A 24,244-nucleotide genomic window follows, 5' to 3' on the forward strand; every position below is an offset into this window, starting at 1 on the left:
AGAGAAGAAATACCAGATTTAAGGAGGATGAGCCGGCCTGCTGGATTAAGCCAAACTGAACCCCACTGCTGTACTTTCCGCTTCACCTTGTCAATGATGATATCCCAAGTTCTTGCCTTCAGAGGTTTTAGGCTCACAGGCATGCCCAAATAGGAGAAATGCGTCCACTCGAGGTTGCAAGTGACGCCAAAAATATTAGCGATATTATGGATGACCTGATTTGATGCATTCCATCCAAAAATACAACTTTTTAACTGGTTAACCAAACCTCCTGAGTACCCCATAAATTTGTCGAGAAGAGTCTTGAACCTCCTTGCTATAGTGGTGGAGGCTCCTCCAATAAGCAAGGTGTCATCGGCGAACTGAGAGTGATTGATGTTCTTGGCTCCATTCCCAAATTTGATTCCAGTGATGAGGCCCACTCTTCTGTTGTAGTCCAGAGCTTGGCTAAAAGATTCAGCCATAAGGATAAATAGATACGGGGAAAGGGGACAACCCTGTCTGAGACCCCTGGAGGATTGAAAGGCTTCACCCGGTCTACCATTAACCAAGGGGGAAATCCAAGGCCCAGAGATGCAAGCAGTGATGAGGCTGATGAAGGGCAACTCAAAACCCATCTTTTTTAAAACAGCTGTAAGGAAAGAGTGTCTAACTCTGTCAAAGGCGTTGGCGAGGTCAAGTTTAAGGATAAACCCTTTCTCCTTCCTAGAGAGGCTCGAGTGGATGGCTTCTTGAACTAAAAGAATGGAGTCAGTAATTTGTCTGTTGGCCAAGAATCCTCCTTGGTTGTCCGAAATCAAAGAGGGGAGGAGGGGTTTAAGGTGAGCAGCAAGGATTTTAGACAAAATTTTGTAGGAGGAGTTGCAGAGGGAAATGGGTCTAAACCGAGCAAAAGAAGTGGGCCTGTTTTCTTTAGGGATGAGAGCCAAAAAAGTGGCATTGGTATATCCTCCTATTTTGCCCTTTCTCTGAATCCATCTGATCATCTTAGTCAAGTCTTTTTTTATTAAACCCCAAAAAGCCTTATAGAAACAAATGGGGAATCCATCAGGCCCGGGAGCCTTATCAGGATTCATAGACCAGATCGTTCTTCTGATTTCCTCCTCTTCAATTTCTTTTACCAGGTTGTCATTCATTTCTTTGGTAACTCCCTTGGGCAAGTATTGAAGAAAATCAGCGTAATCCTCTTCTCCTTTGGTTTCGGTTAGAAGCTCTCTGTAATAATCAATGGCAGCTCTTTTGATGGCCTCTTCAGTGTTTTGCTGGTTGCCTTCATTGTCCAAAATTGAGCTAACATTGTTCCTGATTTTTTGTGCCATGGCCTATTTGTGGAAAAAAGCAGTATTTTTGTCCCCGCCTTGCAACGAGAGCTGCCTTGACTTTAGTCTCCATTTTAACTCTTCTTCTCTATTTATGTGACTCGGTTGTGCGTATAGTGTACCTTCTTGCTCCTTATTCTGTTGAGAGAGGCCATGAACCTCTATCGTTCTTTGGATGCATTCAAGTTCATTTTTAATTTTATTTTTGGTCTCTTCAGGTTCTTTGTAATTGGCTCTTGCCCACTCTTTGATGACCTGTTTGACTCTCTTTAGTTTAGTTTCCAAAATGAAACCTGGTGAGCCTTCAACGTGTTGGTTCCATGATCCCTGAACAATTTCTCTGACAGCCGGGTCTCAATTCCAGAGAGGACTGTATTTAAATGGAATTGGCCTGAGAGGGTAATGAGTTTCCAACGTGAGCATTATGGGGAAATGGTCCGAGGCTGAGGTGGATAGAATGCTAGCATACCCCACAGAAAAGGAGGAGAGGAACGATACATTAATTAAGAACCTGTCTAGCCTTTCCATTATGTTGCCAATGCCAAGCCTACAATTGCTCCAGGTGTACCTATGATTTTTTGGAACAACGTCCACAAATTCATGGTCTCAAATGATAGCTTCCAAATGGCCTTTGAAGGGGTCAGGCGAAAAGCATCCTCCCCTTTTTCCATTGGCATGAAGGATCAGATTGAAGTCGCCTGCCACTATAATATTTATAGTTGTTTCACCATCGATGCTGGCCTTCAAATCGTCCCAGCAACTTTCCTTTTCTCTGTAATGGTTGGGAGCGTATACATTATAGATAACTGCAGTTTGATTGTCTATTTTATTTTCCAGAACCGTTCTGATCCAATGCTGGTGTAGATTTACTGAAGTGCAGTTCCATTTGCTATGATCCCAAAGGGTGGCAATTCCTCCGGAAGCTCCTCTTGAGTCACTGGTACAGCCTTTATAGTGTTTCTACTGATCTATTATTCCTCTTATTTCTTGCTGCTCTAGCTTTGTCTCCTGAATCAAAATAATTTCTGGCTTTTCACTGTGTATAAGTTCTCTGAGGGCTAAAACTTTGGAGGGGTGCCCTAGACCCCTACTGTTCCAAGACAGAATTTTCATCATTGGATGTTTGGCTTACGGAGAGGTGCTCGCCTCTCTTGAGTTGTCTCCTTCTCATGTTGCCCCAGGATGAAAGCTTCTATAGGAGTTTGAGTGCCCATGGCTATGTCTTTCTGAGCATTCTCGTCTCTATGCTGCTTGGCAGATTTTCTACCAGGACCTGATTTCTTGAAGGAGTCGCAGGAGGATCCATGGTCTTTGGACGAGCTTCTTGTAAGCCTAGGAAGGGGGGGATCGAGAGAAGCCTGCGAAGGGATGATCAGGAGGGGAGAAGGATCTGAAGGATCGGAGGGGAGTGAGGGGGGCTGAGAGGGATCCTCGAGGGGAGGATCGAGGGATGATAAACAAAAAAAGGGTTAGAAGAGGAAGGGAGGGGCGGATCAGGAGGGGGATGGGTAGAAAGGGGAGGGGAGGATAAGGAGGGACGAAGAGCAGAGGGAACAGGAGGGTCAGATTCCAGAGGAGCTTTGGATGTCGGGGTGGACTTCTTCTTTTTGACAGGTTCCCATTGGCCTTCTTGATCACCGCTCTCTGCATCAACAAGTTTAGCACATCGATTGGCAAAATGGCCATATTCGTGACATACCTTGCATTTAAAGGGGATCTGCTCGTAATCGAGCTGCTGGATATGGCTCCACTCGTCCACCTTCAGTTTTATCGCTTCGGGGAGTCCTTTGCCAAGGTCCACTTCGATGCAAATCCTCACACAGGCCTGCATGTTCTCTTTCGGTTCGCTACGGTCGATGTATTTGCCAACTGCATTCCTGATGGCTCGAACAGATTCATCTCCCCAGCAGTGGAGTGGGAGATGGGGAAGACGAACCCAAACCGGAACAACACTGGGGACGTCCAGTTCAGGGTCAAAATCTAGAGTCCATTTGTTGAGGTACAGGCCCCTGGAGTCCATGAAATAGGGCCCATTTCTGAAAATTAAATCCTTGTCCTCTTTAGATTCGAAGTGGAATGTGAAATATCCTTTCCCACAAAACCTTATGGAGATCTTCCCTTGAATTTTATCAGTCCAGTTTCTCTCCACCCATCTTTGTACGGTTCTAGGAGAAGGCTAGAGGCCTGTGAATTGACCTATGAGGCCTTTTTCAGCCAGAGACAGAGCGGCCATGCGGGGCAAGACTGGGGGTAACTGAACCTCTTGGAGCCCATCCAACTTCTTCACAAATTTTGAGAGGGCAGGCCTGGGGCGTTGCGGAGGCAGTGATTTCACCAGGGCAGAGAAAGCACTTTGAGGATCCATCCCTTCCGAAGGGGGATCCGGAGGGTCCAAGACTGGGGCCATGGCTGGGGCCGAGGCCCAGGCAGCCGCTAGCAGATCGCAGAGAGATCCAAGGAGGGCGCACGCGGGAGCTACAACATTTCAACATGCCAAATTATAATTTCAAATATATATATATATATATATATATATATATATATATATATATATATATATTAAATTATACTTTCCAAAAGAATTTTTATTTTCATTTTAATAATTTTAAAAAATATAATTTAAAAATATAAAAAATATTATTTTTATTTTAATAATTTAAATTTTTTTGATAAAAATAAATTTAAAAATATTGATTTAGATAAAAGTCCCGTACAGTAGGGTCGAAAATAATAGATCCAGGGAAAAAAATGTGCTTCAAAATCTGTAGGTGATATGTTAATTTATACAGATACTATATAAAAATATTGGTTGGTATAAAGTCCTATGGAGTATAGTCGACAACAATAATACACAACAACAACAACAAAAAAAATATGCTTCAACATTTCTTGGTAATATGTTAGACTTATATAAAATTGTGTTTGGAGATTTCTAGGTGACATGTTAATTTCTATAGATATATATAAAATAGAATATTTGTAATGATATTCTCATGGAATATATATATATATATATAATTTGATGTTTTTTTTTATATTTATTTTTTATAAAATATTAATATATAGTATGATATAGATTTTAAGATATTGTAACATTTAATATTGTGTAAAAAGTTAATAATGAGTTTATTTTTTTTTCATCTTATTTAGGGGATAAAAATAATATAATATGCAAATACATATTTAATATTTGCTTTGGTCTTCAAGATGGAGATAATGATGAAGTGTTTCATCTTTTGAAAAGAATCCTTGAGATTTTTTTTACATCCTTGACTTGAAGGGTCATTTGTTTTAAAGGCATGTTTTGTGGGTTTGTTATCTAATCCATCATTTGTATGCAGATGTAATTTTTATAATATATATTTTTATTTAATTTTATTTTGATTTAAAATAAAAATTATAGTGTTTAATTATTAATTTATATTAACACAATGTAATGTAAATAATAATAAAAATTTATAGAAGTTATTTAAAAATATAATTTAAAAATAAAATAAATTTATCAAAATTATTGTTAAGTTTAGACGTTTATTCTATAGTCTAGTATGAAGAGAATGTGTAAGTTTGTTAGTCTTTGTGAGCCCTTTTTTTTTTTTTTTAAATTATGTTCTAAATAGAAAAATAATGTTTGTTATAGTAAAAAAATGAATAGAAGTAAAAAAATGTATGAATAAGATATTTAAATTTTATTATTTTCAAAAATATTTCACCCAGAAATGTAAATAAACTATTTGAAGATTTGTGTTAACAAATTATGTCAATATCAACTTTATATATATCTATATAGAGGAAAAAATAATTAAAATAAAACATTTTAATATGGTATATAAAAAAATTGAATGTGGCTTATCAATAAAATATTTTAATAAGAATTAATAATGACATATACTTAAACTCTAAATAAGTTTGCACGTGAAGAAATTTTATCCCTCTCCACTCATGTTAAATCTGTACTTAATGGACCTATGCAGTTAAATTGAAGGGAAAAAGCAAAAATGATTTTCTAAACATGTTATCATTTAGAGTTTTTGACTAGAATCTCGCTAAAAAAATTTTGGTCAAATTTTAATTTCTGTTGTTAAAATGGATTTTTGATTACATATATGGATTCAGCACCCTAGAAAACCACTAAAACACTAAGATAGTAGAGAGTTTACCATTCAAATTTGTGATTTAGAAATCTCTAAATTTTAAACAAATTAAACCAAAAATATATATCCAAAAAAACTCCAAAACCTAAAATAAATACACTAAATCAAATCCCTAAATTAATATATAAATTGATTTAATGTATTTATTTTAAGTTTATATATATATATATAGATACAACTCACTTTGGCATTCTATATATATGGACACGACGTTATTTGTTTATCTTTGTACAACTCACCTTTGGCATTCAAAACGTGTCCATGCTTATCAGTTCAGACTATTCAAAAACTCGAAATCTATGAACATGTCTATAGAATCTTGAGGAGGATGTGTAAACCAAATCTGATAGTGTCGTGGAAAACGCGCTCGAACAAACTACGTGCAAGCCTTACATCAGCTTTTTCCCTAGAGCAGCCAGTAATTGCCCGACTGAACTATTACATATATAATCGTTGGACAATTCACTTCCTATGTCAGTCTCTAGATGGGAGGTTTGGTTCCTATGTGAGTTTGAGAGCTGTTCAGGTCACTGTGTAAGCTTGAGAACTACTTAGGCACGATTTCTTTAATGGAAAAAAATTCAGGCCTAACCGCCATTAGGGTTTAGACTGATATTAGGGTGGCTGTGCTCAAATCTCAAAGAAAAGGAAGGTTGATTCCCTTTTGTTTGCAGTTTCAAAAGTTGTAGTTGTAATGGCTCCCTTGAAAGCATGGCCACAACTCTTAATCATGACTTTATGCTTTATGTTGACCATGCCATTCGGAGATTCTGCAGCAGTAGTCCGACACAAATTCACTGTAAATACCTTTTTAGGAGTTCTTGTTTTGTTGCATAAGTGTGTGAAATAATAATTAGATAAATTGAAATTTAGAAATTGCTTTCACTACTATAAATGAAATTCTCTTCTCTGTAAATCACTCTGTAGAATCCATGATTGCGGGTTGATGAGTATGTTCATTGTCTTTCTTGTTACAGGTTGGAGCTCAGAAAGTGAAACGCCTATGCAAGGAACAGAGTATAGTGACAGTGAATGGACAATTTCCTGGCCCAACTATTTATATCCAAGAAGGTGACACTCTCAGAGTTGAAGTCGAAAACCAATCCAAATACAATGTCACCATCCACTGGTAAATTGTTGAGAGTTGAAGTCCAAAACCAGTAGAAAGACAATATCACAATCCATTGGTTTTTGTTTAAAATTCAATATGAATGACATCAGATAAAATATATAAATTTATTTTTAACGAAAAAAAAAAATCTGCATTTGGAATTATCCCATGCTTTTTATAATATTCAATGCAATGTTTTTCTATAATATTTATAAATGGTAAAAATGATGTGATGTTGTCTAATTATTATTGGTTTGGGAGTTTTTTTAAATTAGAATCTAGCAAAATAAATTTCCGTTGGATTGTGCTTTCTTATTATTTACCATTTGTTTTTCAATATATTAAATCAACTTAACCCCTTGAAAAGTTCCTGATAGACTATATAGATCGATTTTAACAAATTTCTCCAGAACTATGTGCAAATTAACCTCCAAAATGTATATGACAAACTGATATAAGACTGATATCTTTTAGGTTGAAATTAGGAATACAATCTACCTTTTATATTGAAATTAGAAATACACTTCTGAATGTGGCCATTTAAACATTTTATATTTTTGTTGAGTTCTAAAATTTTTGATAAAAACTAATATAATACTAATATCTTTCAGGTTGAAATTAAGAATACAATCTAACTCAAACTGATATAATACTGATATCTTTCCTGTTGTAATTAGGAATACAATCTAATTAGAAATACACTTCTGAATGAGGAAATTTAAACATTTTATTCCTTTGTTGAGTTCTATAAAGTTTTGATAAAAACTAATATAATACTAATATCTTTCATGTTGAAATTAGGAATATAATCTACTTTTTATATTGAAATTAAAATACAATTCTGAATGATGTAATTTGAACTTATGTTTTTGGCCCATTGTTTGATGAGTTTTATAAAAATTATTGGAATGGTAGATTTGGGTAAGTTGGTTGGAATGGAGAATTTGGATGGTTATTTTATTTTTTTAATATATGGTTTGAGGAGTTTGTTTCTATATATATGAGTCATTGTTACGCTCCAATGGCAGATTTAGATGGTTTAAATCTATCTGAATTGAATGCAATAAATTTATTAAATATTTATTATTCAAAATTAGTTTTAAATAGATAAAAATAATAATTTCAACCACAATTATATGTTGCAATTTAGATAAAACACCGATAAAATAGTTAAACTTAATCATTTATCCATCTTGAATTTATGGCCTGATGATGGAATGATAATGCACGTTGAGCATGGAATAATAATGCATATTGAGCAGGTTGAACTTGAGAATTAGTTTAAGGAATAATAATGCATATTGAGCAGGTTGAACTTGAGAATTAGTTTAATTGGGTTAGAGGTCATATTGATAAGGGTAAATTTGCCAATGGTTTAGAGGTCCCATTGATAAGGGTGGATGGATTTGTCTGCTGACCAAAAAAATAAAGCATGTTTTATTGTTGTGAAATTTTGTATATGGAATTTTTTCATCACTGTCAGTTCGGGTGGATCTACCCAAATATTTTCTCGGAAAATAAAAGGATAAAACATTTATTTTAATGGTTCTTCTGAAGTTTTGTATATGGTGTTTTTTCATCGCTGTCTGGACTCTGTGCAGGCATGGGATAAGGCAATTGAGATCCTGCTGGGCCGATGGACCAGCCTATGTGACGCAGTGTCCCATTGTTCCTGGCACTAGTTATGTTTACAAGTTTACTACAAAAGGACAGGAGGGGACGCTCTGGTGGCATGCTCACATCTCATGGCTTAGAGCTACAGTGTATGGAGCCTTGGTTATTTATCCCCGGATTGGCAGGCCCTATCCTTTTCCCAACCCCTCTGCTGAAGTTCCCATCCTATTAGGTAATCAATATCGTTCTGCTCTTTGCATCTCGTTTGTTAAATTTTAAGTAATCGTCCACTCAAACTATGAAGCGAAGAGTATATCAGATTTTGAAAATCTGCTATTTTCCTTGTAAAAAATGATCACAGGGATTTCAAGTTTTTTGTTAGTGCAGGCGAATGGTGGAACGCAAACGTCGAGGATGTAATAAAGGAGGCCATTTTATCAGGAGGAGTAGCAAACGAATCCGATGCTTTCACCGTTAATAGCTATCCGGGAGACTTGTTCTCATGCTCAAAAGAAGGTATGTTTTATGGAATAGACGTGTTCATCTCATTTATTTGGAGATGTCTCATTGAATTGAAGTTTATTTGTTTTTAAATAAGATAAATGGTTTTTATGTGATAAATTAGTTTAAATTAATTTTAATTACTTAAGCCAGATAGTTTTTTCAGGGTGTGAAGTTATTTAGAGTGTAAAAAAATGTGTAATTTTTTATTGTTTAAATTGTATTTTTGAATGTTATAGAGATTACATAACATGTTTATTGAGTCATTTTATCAACCCACATTGTACTATTATTTTATTATTAATATATTTTTAAGTATATGGCCATATTAATTCATATTAAAATATTTTATTTTAACATTTTTTGAAAAGTATAAAGTTTATATATATATATATATATATATATATATATATATACTTTGCATGAAATTATATTAGGTTATATGGACAACTTGATTAGATTTAGCTTCTCGGGTTAATTAGGAACATTTTTAAAAATATATATTTTTTGCTATAAAAATAAGATTTTAATATGTAAAAATAAATAAACAATAGTAAAAAAATAAGCTTTGGCAAAAATTTGAGAAAAACCTTTTACATTAGAAAAATACAACTTTAATATCTAAAAATAAAATAAGTAGTATGATAAAAAAGGTTATAGGAGTAAGCTCTAATAAAATTTCAGACATAAATATCTCTAGCTCCCACCACTTTTCCATGAAAATAAGGGTGGTAGTATTTTGAAATCTCCATTTCTATTTTTTTTATCATCCAGGTACCACACTTTAACTTTCATATATATATTTCTGTGTCGACATGCTCAAGAGGAAGATGGTTGGAAAACCCTCTCGAAATTTTAAACTCTTTCAAAACAGAATTTAGAAACACACTGTGACATCTTTTTCCATCTTTAACTATGCAACATCAAACTTCTAGCATTAGATAAACCATTAGCTTACATACTTCTCAACATGCTAAAGAGGAAGGTGGTTGGAAAACTCTCTCAAACCTTTAAAATCTTCCAATAATTTAGAAACACATTGTGACATCTTCGACCAAGCTACATCTAAATTCCTGCTGTCAATAAACCATCAATATTTGTCTAGTTGTAAACAGGTTTAAGACAAGATGATTGAAAACATTCTCAAACATTTGACCTCTTCCAAGGCAGAATTTAGAAACATATTGTGACATCTTTGTTCACCTTTTACCATGCTACATAGCAATTCCAACTTTGGATAAACCATTAGCTTCTCTATCTTTCTCTATATACACATACTAAACCACAAAATAGTTAAAACATAATTTTAAAACACATTGTAACATTTTTTATTTTTTATTTCTCTTATCACTACTTGAGAATCATATAACTCTATTCTCTAATTTATAGTTCCAAAGCTCAAAGTCATTCAACATTAAAGCTTTAGATTCTTTATATTTAATATTAACGTATGAGTCAAAATTGAATCTAAGCGAAGGAAATAAGAAGCATTCCTCTAAATCACCCACTGGAAGCTAATTTACTTTGTGAAACTAAATCAGAATTGAATCTAATTGACTTTGTGAAACTAATCAGAATTGAAATAAGAAGCATTCCTCTAAATCACCCACTGGAAGCTAATTTACTTTGTGAAACTAAATCAGAATTGAATCTAATTGACTTTGTGAAACTAATCAGAATTGAATTTAAGTGAAAAAAATAACAATCATTTTTCTAAAACACAAACTCAAAGCTAATTGAATTGAATTTGTCAAAGTGGGCCAGAACTGGATCTAAGTGAAAGAGATAACAATCATTTCTCTAAATCACCCACTCAAAATTAATTGAATTTATCAAAGTTATTTATAGGTATAGTAAAATTCAATGCAATTCAGTTGTGTTTATTTGGTGCAGATACTTTCGGAGTTTCGGTTGAGAGTGGAAAGACATATCTTCTGAGAATAGTCAACGCTGCCCTCAAACACCAACTATTCTTCACCATAGCAAAACACAAAATGACCGTTGTGGCCGTGGACGCCTCTTACACGAAACCCTACAAAACCAAAACAGTCCTTATATCACCTGGTCAGACTACCGATGTGCTCCTCAAGGCCAAAAAATCATCTGGAAAATACTACATGGCTGCCCGAGTCTACAACAGCGCACCAGGAATTCCATTCAACAATTCCACCACGACAGCAACACTGGATTACAAGGCCCATGACGAAGATACCACTTCTTCCAATTCGAATTCCCTCCCTGTCATGCCTCGCCTCCCTGCATTTAACGATACCCCAACTGCTTTCAAATTTAGCACAAAGCTGAGGAGCCTGAAGGCCTCGGTTCCTCTAACATTCAACGAGGAGATGCTCATTACAATTGGATTAGGACTCCATAGCTGCCCAAACAATTCCTGTGCAGGACCCAATGGCCAAAGATTGGTGGCAAGCATGAACAATTTTTCATTCGTTCTGCCACAGAATTTTGCCATGCTGCAAGCTCTGTTCTATAACATCAGTGGAGTTTTCACCAAAGACTTTCCTGATAATCCTCCCCTGGCATTCAATTACACTTCCCAAAATCTGCCAGCCAGTCTCTTAGAAACGCAGTTGGGCACTCGAGTAAAGGTTCTCAAGTTCAATAGCACTGTGCAAGTAGTCCTTCAGGACACAGGTCTTTTTACAATCGACAGTCATCCGCTCCACATTCATGGGTTCGATTTTTATGTTATAGGACAGGGATTCAGTAATTATAATCCTGAAATTGATCCGCTTGACTTCAATCTCGTTGACCCTCAGATGCGAAACACCATTGCAGTTCCTACAGGCGGGTGGGCAGCAATAAGATTCACAGCGAACAATCCAGGTAAGTGTTTTATGAGAGATGTCAAATAATTGATTGAATTTGGTTTGGTTAGTATGATTTCGAAATATTTTCAAAATAAATTATCACTATAAATTGATGTGGTCGATCTGTTTTTCCTTCTGAGAAATGGTGTACCTTGATTGAAAAGGCTAAAAATTTAAGTAAACGTTCCATCTCTCATCAAAAACACATAAGCTGTTTTGATAATGTGTCCCATGATAAGTGGATGTTTACAATTTCAATCAAAATACAAAATTTCTTCAAAAGAAAAAATAAATTAACAACATAAAGTTAAATAGATCTGCAACATAAATTCTAATTCCAAAACCTGCACAACTACTAATTAAATTAATTTCAGAGTTCAAATTCCCTCTTCTTATTTTTTTTTTAACTTCTTGATTTTCTCATGTTGTGTAACAGGAATTTGGTTGATGCATTGCCATCTAGACAGCCATTCGATTGTAGGTATGACAATGGCATTTCTCGTGGAGAATGGAGCAGGAAAATCGAACACTCTGCCTCCTCCTCCTCTCGACCTTCCTAAATGCTAGATTGCACAGATCGATTTCCTAATTCTTAGTTGATTATTCTCTATTTACTGGAATCGAGAATTACATAATTCACATATAGAAATAAGGTATAGCTTTCTTTCGCAGGAAGCAGAAAGACATTTGCCACTTTTATTTTTTTAGTAATTATTTTTTAGCAAAGCTTTTATGGATTTGTAGCTTAATGGTGAAAGCATTGAATTTAATTCCAGAAAGACATTTGCCACTTCAATTTTTTTGTAATAATTAGTTTTTAGCAAAGTTTTAAGGATTTGTAACTTAATGGTGAAAGCATTGAATTTAATTTCAGAAAGACATTTGCCACTTCAATTTTTTTTAATAATTAGTTTTTAGCAAAGTTTAGAAGGATTTGTAGTTTAATGGTGAAAGTATTGAATTTAATTTCATTATAAATTTTTGGATTATTTTCAAATTTAATGGATAGAAACTAAAGTTAAATTATGTGTAGTTTAATGATATAACTATTGAATTTAATTTCACTATAAATTTTTAGAATTTTTCAAATTTAATGAATAGAAACAAAAGTTAAATTATTTGTAATTTAATGGTGAAAATACTCAATTTAATTCCATTATAAAATTTTGGAATTTTTTCAAATTTAATAAATAAAAACTAAATTTAATAATTTAACTTAAATAATCAATTTATGATATTGAAATAAAATATTTAATTGCTACAAAATAGCTAATTTCAAACTAAATATTAAACTATTTGATTAGTCAAACTCTAACAAACTATAAAAATTAATTATTTTAGATAATATTATTATAAAATTTGATATTATTAAATAATCAATTTATATTATCTAGATGAAATATTTAATTATTATATAATAGCTAGTTCCTAACTAAATTATTAAACAATTTAACAAATTAATTCACTTAGATCAATTGAGTTCTTACTTTGTAGTGACGATAAATCACATTAGTTGGTTCTAAAGACCCACCAAATTCTAACAATGTGATTCGAAAGACCAATATCTATAATTTAACTTCACTTTATTCCAAAATCTAAAATTTTTAAAACAATGAAAAAAAAATGTATTTGCAATATTGAACATGAAAACAACCCTCGGTTTCTTAAAATGAATGAAAACAAGAGATTTCTTTTCAATTTTGACCATGGAAATGTGCAGTAAAACAACCCACTGGGATTTAATGAAACCAGAGACCTCTTTTCAATATTTATTTACTTTTTTTCGTGTGAGGAGTTCTTTGCACCTTCGATTTGCAAACAAGATATTTTTTAATATAATCATACGGAGGTTATTCCCCGAGACCTCTTTTCAATATTTATTTACTTTTTTTCGTGTGAGGAGTTCTTTGCACCTTCGATTTGCAAACAAGATATTTTTTAATATAATCATACGGAGGTTATTCCCCGTTAACGAGAATTTCTTTTGATAAGGACAAAGAAAAAGCAACAAAGCATAAAGTTTTTTCTCACATTTCATTTTTATATTTTCATCTCGTATTTTAAATTATGAAAATTATTTTCAAATTATATAATTTTTCATTCAATAAAAAATATTATAAAATTAAATTATTTTAATTTTAATAAATTTTAATTTTTAGATAAATAATATATTTTTTTGTCAAACAAGTTGAGCGTAAATGGTAGAGGTATATATGGTTGTGAGGAGTTCAAATTAAAACATACAATGAATTCAAATCTTTACAAATATGTTTTATTTGATAAAAATAAGAAAAAAAAAAAAAAAACCTATAAACTAGTTTTATTAAATAATAACAGTTTAGTTATAAAAAAAAAATAATAGTTTGAATTAAATAATTTTTATTTGATTAAATTTCTTTTAAAATAAATTTGCATAATTTATTAAAAATAATTATATTTAAAATCAATTTAAAGTATATTATATTTAAAAAATATTAATATAATTATAATTATAATAATTGTATTAAGAATTTATGAATACATATTTTCTTTCTAGTCAATTTTTTAATGTTAAATATGGTCAATTCATAAATGTTGCAAATGTGGCATAACTTTTGAACTCATGAATATAGTGATTTCACATAAGTCAACAAAAATATCATAATATGACATACCCATTAAGAAATATCATAGTCTAGCATAATTCTTCATGAATGTTGCAATGCAATATAATGTTTCATGAACATTGAAATTTGACATAATTATTCAAGAACATAAAAAATTGAAATTGCATATCATTGAGGAATGTCGTAATCCAATAGAACCATTGTATAATATGGCAATTCAACATAAGTCAACCAAGACATACATCAGAATGTTAGTCAATCATGGCTAATCATAGTCAACCATGACCCATAATGTTCAAACATGGCCAACCGAAGTCAACCAAAATCAATTATGGTCAACCACGTTCAACCAAAGTCAAGCATGTTCTATCATGTTCAACTAGAGTTAGTAAATTTTTTAACATTACATTGTAGTATTGAATAGATAAATTTAATGATAATAAAAACTCATAAATTTCATTATTAAAAGATATAGATACATCATGTCAAGTAATAAGGAATTTCAAGCATAAGAATGCAGATATGCAAAGATCAAATAAAAATAAATTTGATTAAGCAATACATGTTATTATTATTAACCTCTTAATATTGCAATGTGATATAATATTGAATTCAACTTTTTAATGTCAACTTTGGTCAATTGTAATGCAACATAAAACTAGAAGAATGCCACGTTGAAAAAAAATGTTAAGGAATATAGTAGTTCGAACAAAAATGAGCACCACAATGTGACATAAACATTAATGAATGTCACAATCCAACATAACCATTTAGGAGTATCACAATGTGTCATAATCCTTCATGAATGTTGTAATGTGATCTAACCATTCAAGGACATGATTATTTAATATAAGTGAACCAAGATGAACTTTGCAATGTAACATACCCATTGAGGAATGGCGTAATCCAACATAATCCTTGAGAAATATCACATTAACACATAAGCCTTTATTAGTATCAAACTCTTAGTATCGCAACGTGATAATGTTGAATTCAACCTTCTAATGTTAACTATGGTCAACCCTCTTAATATTGCAATGTAACATAACCCTTAATAAAAATTGCAATGCCACAAAAACATTAAAAAACCTAGTAATTTCACACTTACATCACAAAAATAAATATTACAATATGACATAACCATTAAAAATTATTGTAATATAACATAACCTTTCAGGAATATTTGTTATAGAAATTTTTGTGCCTTACAGCATGAAGCATGAAATGTCAATAATCTGAGGGATCCAAAGTCTCTAAACATGTTGTTCCTGCCCCTAGAGGAACAAGTTCAGCAAACCACAGCACTAAATATCAGTTCTCCACCTGAAAACACTCAAAAACAAGCTAATTCTGGATCATGCCAACTGCTCCACTGAGCATCTGCGCTGAATGTCAACTGCTCCACTGTGTACCTGCGCTGAATGTCAACTGCAAAGAAGGCTACCTGCGCTGGGCGAGTTTGGCCAAGTGGCACAGTCATTCCTCAAGGTGTCAATGCCCAGGAAGCTTCCAAAATGACACTTGGATCAGGGAATTCGCCTTGTGATGAGTAAGAGGGTCTAGATCTCCAAGTGGAAGCAAGAACCTCCAAGTGGAAGCAAGAACCTCCAAGTGGACTCAAGAACTGAAGAATAACTGAAGTGGGAGAGGACACTAGTCAGCTTCATGCCAGCTACAAGCTGACTCATCCTTTCTCCAAAACTCCTATATATAGAGCTCTCTCATGAGGTCTATGGGAGGCTGGAATCTGGTGAATGTAAGGAAGTGTTGTTGGTTTGAGTATAGAACTATTGGGTGATTTGCTTGAAGGAGGTGAAGAGGAGATTTCTTTCTGCTGGGAGGTGATGCTGGATTGGGCCTTTTATGGTTGTATTACTTCCTGAACTTTACTTCTTCCATTAATAAAGCATTTGAGGTTCTTCTATACGCATGTGTCTCAATTGTGTATTGCTATACTTGTGTATTTGATTTATTCTAATCCTTGAATCAATTATGAATGTATGCTTCTTGTAGTTTCCCTCTCTTGCCATTTTGCAGGATCTTGGTGTAGCTGGGCCAGTGAAAGAGAAAGGAGTTGGGAGCAAGCAGCAAAGAGAGAAGATTGGATCAATCATTAGCGGAAGACAACGGCTAGTGGATCTCTTTCTCCCCTCTCTTACATCTCATAAAGAAGTAATCTCGAATAGCTTTGCTTTGATTGTTGCTGAGGTACTATCACCCTTAGAGTGGGATAGGGTCATTCCGTATTGGATACTTTTCCCAACAACAAATTGGCGACTCCACTGGGGATCGTATCTTGTTGGTTGTTTGTGTTTTTGCTATTCATTTCATAAACACAGGGAGTACCGAATCGAACTGCATTTGGGTCTTTCAAATGCAAAGTAGAGGGCAGCTACTCTAGCTCAGTTGCTGGGCAAGTTTATGATTTGAAAAGATGATCCACAAGGACTCTAAATAGCTCTTAGTGATAGCTTTTCATCCTCCTTTTCATCCCTTAGTGTGTACTTGACTGATAGCTTCTGATTTGGCCAAAAACTGTGAATTTTTGAGCAATCTGTGACCCGGAAATTGAGAAAAACGAAAGTTTGTCTCTTCAGTGCAGGTGCTGTGAAGGCAGTCTGCATTTTAGCGCAGTTCCCGAAGGGGCTACCTGCGCTGAAGGTCAAACTGCCAGTGTACTACCTGCGCTGAAGGTCAAACTGCCAGTGTACTACCTGCGCTGAACCAGTTTTGCCTAGTGCTACTGGGGTTTCCTCCTGTTTATTGCCCTGTTTTCACCCTTGTTTTTGCAGCCTGTTACCAGTCAATGTACCTATCTGAAACCAAATTTCCTTGCCACTATTCCGCCTCGGTTGTATAAAGAAACTGTGTTTGTTCTTTGTGTATTTCTTATATCATTTACAGTTTCCCATAACGAAAAGTGAACTAGTCTTGCTGTGGCCTCTTAGATCTAGACCTGTGATAAGTGTCGTTTTGATCTTAAGAGTTAGTTTATTTGCTGTTCATGGCTGATTGAGCTTTTGCTTTCGTCATATGGTTTGAATTTATATATTTCTAGTGTCGAAACAAGTAAATCTTAAGGTGTCTTTTGATTTTGGACAAGCTTGTTTGCTTTCACTTGAAATTGAATTTGAAATTATACAACAGCTTTCTTTTTGTATTACACCAACATTAAGAAAGAGAAAAGAAATACCTGCATTTTGCATTTTTTGCATTTGATAAGTTTGTATGTTGATTTAGGGAAAAGTGCATTAGTGTATGCTCTTTGATCTGTGTGAAAAGATTTTGTCTTTCTTTTCCCTCAGTAGTTAAGATTTTCATAAGTTGAGAAGATTGAAAAAGCTTGCTTCTCATCTTAGACTGCATTTAGGAATTTGTATCAAACATCTCGTGGTGAACCTTGAAAGGCAAACTTTAAAAAGATAAACTTAAAATATATTGAATGAACCTAACAACGCTTTGAAACATAACGCAAACACATAGAGGTCTAAGCTAGAGACGTGTTCCGGCGTCGTTAAACGTAGTGACTGTCGATCTTGACGAAGGTGGGTGATTCCTCCTGAGAGTCGGTGGCACTAATACGGACTTGTGCTCCCATGTACCGTCGCGTATATATTGGGAGACCCCTATAGGAATATATCTTTTATCCATAGGAAGTCGTGTCGGCCGCCCTACTGATCGCAATGCAGTGAACACAGCATTCACGAAGATCGACCACCCGTACCGTAAAACATATTCTGTGGTTTTGCGAAAGGTTTGGCACACCCTCTGCCTAGATCTCCAGAGCAGTTTCTTTTGGCCTTTTTCAAACTCTATAACTGAAAAAGTCCATCCGAGCATTTGTCACTTCGGGCTCGTTAATACATCGAAGGAGACTAGAGTCATCTTTAGCTTTTTCTCGACTCTTAAAAAGTGAAAAAGCAAGTTGTGTCTAAAAGCGTCTAATAAAATTCATTCAATCCGGAAACACAAATTTCCCCTTTTAATATTTTATTTGATCGAGTAATCCGCAATCGTGGAAGAAAGTCAATTGAAACCCCGTCGTTCGCGAGGCTTATGAGTCAACCATCTTTGTCTCCGGAATCGAAAACAGTACGGACAAAGTGAACTCGTTTAACCGGTTCAAAATCTCCTATAAAAGTTAGAACAAGTGTTCCAACTGCGTCTGAGGTTCCGGTTACTCCTAACATTTCTGGAAACCCTGCCTCTATAGAAGAAGTTCAACAGCCACAGAAGGACAGTAATACTGATCCTAGTCTGGGGGAAAATACTTGTATAACTGAACCAGTTCCATCTGTAACCGGTCCAGAGCGTTTTGTCCCTCAAACAACTGTCACTGTCGAAGCAACCACTTCTTCGGCACCAGAAATATTTTACGGACCTGACGGTCTTCCTCTTCCACCGGGTTTGATTGCGATAGAGGAAATTGCAGAGGATCCGCAAGCAAGTAATCCAACCCATTTTGGAGTCGGGGTCACTCTATTTCCTTCATCAGAAGTTAATCCACCACAAGTGGAAGTTCCTGTAGAATCGCTAGGCAATCTATTGGATAGACTTAAGATGTCTGAACAACCGTCATCATCTAGGACTGTGTCAAATGACACAGCGACAGCAGAAGCCCCTGCCGTCACTCCGACGATGTTTGCCGGCATACCAGCTGTCCCAACTAGCTCTCAACAGCTAGAAGGAGTCCACCAAGGGACTATTTCGACAGTATGGTCTGTTCCAGTTTGTTCATCCGGAGTAATACCCGACAACTCTTATGTTGAAACTCGCCAAATTGATCCATTTGGAGGTCAATCTGGGCAATCAATCCCCTTGAGTTCTGGATTGATACCGTATGGGGGGCAGTATGCCCTTTCATTACCCCCTCCGGGAGGGTACCCATACGTGAGTTCACAACAATATTCAGGTTATACTGGAATTGCATCAAGTAGTTGGGTACCTATGCTACCTCAACAACCAAGGGTTGTATATTCTATGCAACAGTGTGTACCTATGACGAACATCCCAACCACACCGGCTATTGTAACAGTGTCACAAGTTCAAGCAATGCCTGTTGCATGTCAACCTCAGATTTCTCAGGTTGTAATGCAACAGCCTCTTGAACATGGGTCACAACCACAATCGCCAACTGGTGGGGCGACACAGGTCCAAACGGGTACAATTACCCCACACCTCGGTCCAACGGTTAGCATAGCACAACAGAACATGGTGTCACAACCATGGCTTGTGCAATACCAACAACCGCAATTCCAGCAAGTGTACCAAGGTTCTGAGCAGCAGATCTTTGCGAACAGTGGACAACCGTATATCCAAAACGGTCAAAACCAACCACTTTACAGTGGTCAAGTCCACCAACCATATCAGTCATACCAACATCAATTACATTATGCTGGTATGCAAAGGCCAACTGCTCAAGCGATTCCATCGTACCCTCGTTACGCTTCGCCTAACCTGAATCAACAGTTACCATTCGTGGCAACTTTAGAGTTACCCGATTTACATCGGTTAACCAACGATCCCAGTGCTTATGCCCCTTGGTGGCCAGCGATTCCTCATAAACTTCCATCTGACATTCCTAAATTCAATGGAAATCCAGGTGAAGACCCATCGAATCACGTGATGACTTTTCATCTGTGGTGTTCGTCGAACACCCTAAACGACGATTCGATAAGGCTTCGCCTTTTTTAAAGGACATTGACAGGTCCAGCGGCTAAATGGTATATTGAATTGCCAAGAGCCTCTTTCGACAATTTTAGTTCCCTAGCCACGACTTTCTTAACCCATTTTCAATTACCGATAAGGTATGAAACGGGAACAGAAATATTAACCAACTTCAAGCAGACAACTGCCACCCATATATCTGATCATATACATGAGTGGCGTCGTCGTCGTAGGATGGTGAAAACGTACGTTCCCGATCAGCTATTAGCTGAATGGTTTATAAAGTCGTTACTTCTGGCTATTACGGAAGATGTGGCCAAAGGGGGAGTCGTAACAGAGGAGCAAGTCATTGCTCGTGCGCAGTATTTGGACTTAGTTTATACTCAGTCCGGCACACTCTATGACAAAATACCTGACGCCCCTAGACCAAAATTTTCAATTCCTCCTCCCCCTAAATCAAATAGTGACTCTCATGCTGGTGACGGTGTGATTGGCACGACAAACGCAAAATCGATAAAGGCTTCGTCAAAGAAAGCCCGTAAGAATTCGGATCAAAATGCAAAAGAAGAAATTCTTGCTTCGGAAGTAAATGTCGTATCAGAAGATAAAGGCAAAGAAACCAATCAACCAGGAAGCAAGAAGAAACAAAACAAAGGGAAGAAGAAGAAACAGGGTGAGTCATCTCCTAGGAAAAATTCTTCAAACCCTCCTGGGCAAGGGAAACAAATTTATCCATGTCAAATATGTGATGAAGAGGATCATTACACAAAGAATTTCCCATTCAAAGCTGAGTTAAAGAGGTTCTTTAAAAGTTCCCAAACCTCAGCTGTGTTAACTGATCCATTTCCCAACCCAGGTCAAAATCTGGTTGATAGTGGAAATGCTTCCCCGTCGCAAGTACTTATGTTGTCGGTTTCGAAACAGCAGAATGATGCTTTGATTTCGACAAGGAACAAAGATTATGGGAATCCTCAGCTGTCGAACGAAAAAGGTAAAGATCAACCAAGTAGTTCGACAACAACTTCGACAGAAGTTGTACCACCCATCATCCCTGAATTAACAATAAAACCACCAAAGGGTGTAGTACACAAGTCGACATTTAATCCTCGCGCCAGAGCGGCGCAACATTATAACATAGTGGAAGATTTGGCCCAATCGCCATCTGCTATGTCGACTCTTGAGGTATTACAAAATTGTCCAACCCAAAGGCAGGCGTTGTTATCAGCAATTGGTGGGGTTGATCCTAAGGATTCCAATCTTGTATCCTTTGATCACAAGGGATACGATCCTCAGTTACCAGCTCAATTAGCTTTCCTTATTCAAGTGAAAGCCCTCAACAAAACTGTTCACAGAACAATTATTGATGAGGGAGCATCAACATGTATTATGTCGATGAGTTGCTGGAAAACTTTAGGATCTCCAACCTTGTCGCGATCATCGACGACATTAAAAGCTTTCGACGAAAGGACTTATACCCCTTACGGTATCCTTAATAACTTGAAAGTTGAACTAGGAGGAAAGACAGTAGAAATTGATGTTGAGGTCATTGATGGAAATCTTGACTATAACATCCTACTGGGTAGACCATGGATTTATGCCATGGCAGCTGTTGTGTCGACTTATTTTAGGAAGATCGCATTCCCGTTTGAAGGAGGGATTACGATCGTCGACCAACAGAATTTCCTCCCTAATGGTTCACAAGTTACAGGAAGCATTCCCATGATCCATGAGAGCAACCATTCAATTCAAGATATCGGAGTAGGATTATTGAAAGACCCCACATTGATGGGAACTTTCGCGCTACCACCTCCTATTTATATGGGAAATATACCATTTGTAGCAACCTGCAACATGATATCTTCCACGAAGGTCAACATGGATCGTTCAATGGTTTTGCCCCCAAGCCCTTTAGAAATATTGTAGCAATCAATGTTTCAAGCATGGGAGGCGAACCCAAATCAACGCTCGTCAAGCGTTTGGGTAGATAGGTCTAGAGAATATGGAACCCCATTAGATCCTTGGTCGAAAGTACATGGGACTGACGAAGGAATCTTACAATCAATGATGATTGAGGGGGCACCATGGAATGATCACCACCATCGTTCCCTTCTTCCGGAATATGAAGAAGATACTCAAAGTGACCTTTATCACCCTTCAGTTTTTGAATTCCTAACAAATACTGTAAACACGGTGGATTCCGAGCGAAACCTATCCAATATTGAAGAGACTATAGCCATAAATATCTCGACTAAAACAGATGTTGTAGAGAATATTTATGTCGGCAAAGGTTGTTCCCCTTCAGAACTGGAAATATATAACGCTCTTTTTCGCGAATTTAGAGATGTCTTTGCTTGGTCATATGATGAAATGCCAGGCATTGACTCGAGTATCGTTGAACATGAAATTAAAATGTATCCTGATGTCAAACCAGTAAGACAACGGCTTCGACAGGTGCACCCAAAGAAAGCCGCTGCCATTAAGGCGGAAGTTGAAAAACTCCTCCATGCTGGATTCATCTACCCGGTTCCTCTAACCGATTGGGTATCGAATATTGTCCCTGTTATGAAGAAACAAGGGACAATTAGAGTGTGTGTTGATTATAGGGATGTAAACCAAGCTTGTCCGAAGGACAACTACCCTACACCCTTCATCGACCAGATAATTGATGAATGCGCCGGATGTGAAATCTTTTCATTTATGGATGGATTTTCCGGGTATAATCAAATAAATATCCGCCCACAGGACCAGTCAAAGACTGCATTTATTTGTCCGTGGGGCACATTCGCTTATCGAAAATTACCCTTTGGTTTAAAGAACGCAGGGGCGACGTTTCAGAGGGCAATGAATTATGCCTTCCATGACATCAAGAACATTGTTCAACCTTATCTCGACGATCTTCCGGCTCATTCGCGAAAGCGGACTGATCATCCGCAGCATTTAAGAGCGATATTTCTACGTTGCCGACACTACAAGATAAGACTCAATCCACACAAATGTGTGTTTTGCGTCGGTTCTGGTCGTTTACTTGGCTTTGTAGTCTCTAAGGATGGGATTCGTCTCGACCCCTGCAAGGTTCAGGCAATCATTAATTTGCCTCCACCTTCAAATTTGCTTCAGATTCAGAAACTCCAAGGGAAAGCAAACTTTCTGAGGAGGTTCATTCCAAATTACGCAGAACTTGCTAAGGGTTATACTCGTCTTTTGAAAAAGGATGTACCTTTTGTCTGGGACCAGGTGGCGCAAGCTTCCTTTGATGCTCTGAAAGATTGTCTAGTAAAAGCATCATTAATGTACGCCCCGGACTATCAAAGAGATTTTAACCTGTATCTGGCTGCAGCGGATACGACCATTGCGATGGTTTTAGTTCAAGAAGTCGATGGAATTGAACATCCTATTTATTATTTAAGTAAAAACTTAAATGATACAGAAAGTAAATATTCTTATGTGGAAAAACTAGCGCTTGCAGCTGTTCAAGCGATTCAAAGGTTTCGACATTATGTCCTCTTTCGGAAAACTACCATCTTGTCAGATTGCAACCCCATGACTTATATACTGTCGCGACAGTTGCTGGGGGGCAAATATTCAAAATGGATAGCAATCCTTCAAGAGTTTGATCTGGAATTTGTAAAATCCAAATCAAAGAAAGCTCTAGTTTTCGCAGAATTATTATGCGATCTCCCATCGTCGTCCAACGATGAAACATCGGAAGAGTCAATCGTGGACGAAAGTTTGTTTCTGATATCTGTAAGCGATGAGTGGTATGGAGATATCATAGTTTATCTCCAAACCCAAAGGTTCAGGCCAAACACCTCTCGCTCCGAACAAAAACGTATACGATACCAAGCAAAAGACTACATGATCGTCGGTGATACACTTTACCGTCGTGGTATCGATACAGTTCTGAGGAGGTGCCTTACCCATGAGGAGGCCGAAAAAGCCCTGAATGAGTGTCATTCAGGCGCGTGTGGGGGGCATCAGTCTGGATATGCAACAGCACAAAAAATCTTACGAGCAGGATACTTCTGGCCAACCATGTTCAAAGATTGCATAACCGCAGTCAGAAGTTGCCATGCTTGTCAAATTTTTGATAGCAAAACCAGACGACCACCCGCACCTTTACAGCCGATAGTTGCTGTTGGGCCCTTCGCCAAGTGGGGCATCGATTTCATGCAATGTAACCCCACCTCGACCGGGGGCATGGGTATATTATAGTCGCTGTTGACTATTTTACCAAATGGGCCGAGGCGATGCCTACATTGGATAACACTGGTGAAACAGCTGCCCTTTTCTTTTTCAATCATGTAGTCGCCAGGTTCGGCATACCACAGGCTATAGTTACAGATCATGGGTCGCATTTTCGCAATCACATGATGGTCGAATTAGCTGCCAAGCTAGGGCTATCTCACGACAGCTCTACCCCATATTATCCGCAAGCCAACGGACAAGT

The 24,244-nt window shown here is 36.5% G+C and overlaps 1 protein-coding gene across 1 annotated transcript; it reads left to right on the forward strand.

Moving 5' to 3' along the window:
* The first annotated feature begins 6,200 nt into the window (after positions 1-6,200).
* LOC149226787 (laccase-5-like) lies at positions 6,201-12,091 on the forward strand. The gene is made up of 6 exons (XM_089380297.1): positions 6,201-6,269; positions 6,448-6,599; positions 8,183-8,427; positions 8,583-8,711; positions 10,590-11,540; positions 11,961-12,091. The coding sequence occupies exons 1-6, from the start codon at positions 6,201-6,203 to the stop codon at positions 12,089-12,091; spliced, it is 1,677 nt and encodes a 558-aa protein (XP_089236423.1).
* Positions 12,092-24,244: the final 12,153 nt, after the last annotated feature.

The sequence above is a fragment of the Pinus tabuliformis genome, chromosome J, assembly GCF_031772625.1.
Source record: "Pinus tabuliformis cultivar Carrire ecotype Pingquan chromosome J, CPIR1, whole genome shotgun sequence".
NCBI classification, from domain to species: Eukaryota; Viridiplantae; Streptophyta; class Pinopsida; order Pinales; family Pinaceae; genus Pinus; species Pinus tabuliformis.

Bases quoted from the DNA above. Each gene is read 5' to 3' on its own strand.
- LOC149226787 (XM_089380297.1), top strand. From the start codon at position 6,201: ATGACTTTATGCTTTATGTTGACCATGCCATTCGGAGATTCTGCAGCA. The intron at 6,270-6,447 runs GTAAATACCTTT...TTCTTGTTACAG, and splicing joins TAGTCCGACACAAATTCACT to GTTGGAGCTCAGAAAGTGAA. The intron at 8,428-8,582 runs GTAATCAATATC...TTGTTAGTGCAG, and splicing joins TGAAGTTCCCATCCTATTAG to GCGAATGGTGGAACGCAAAC.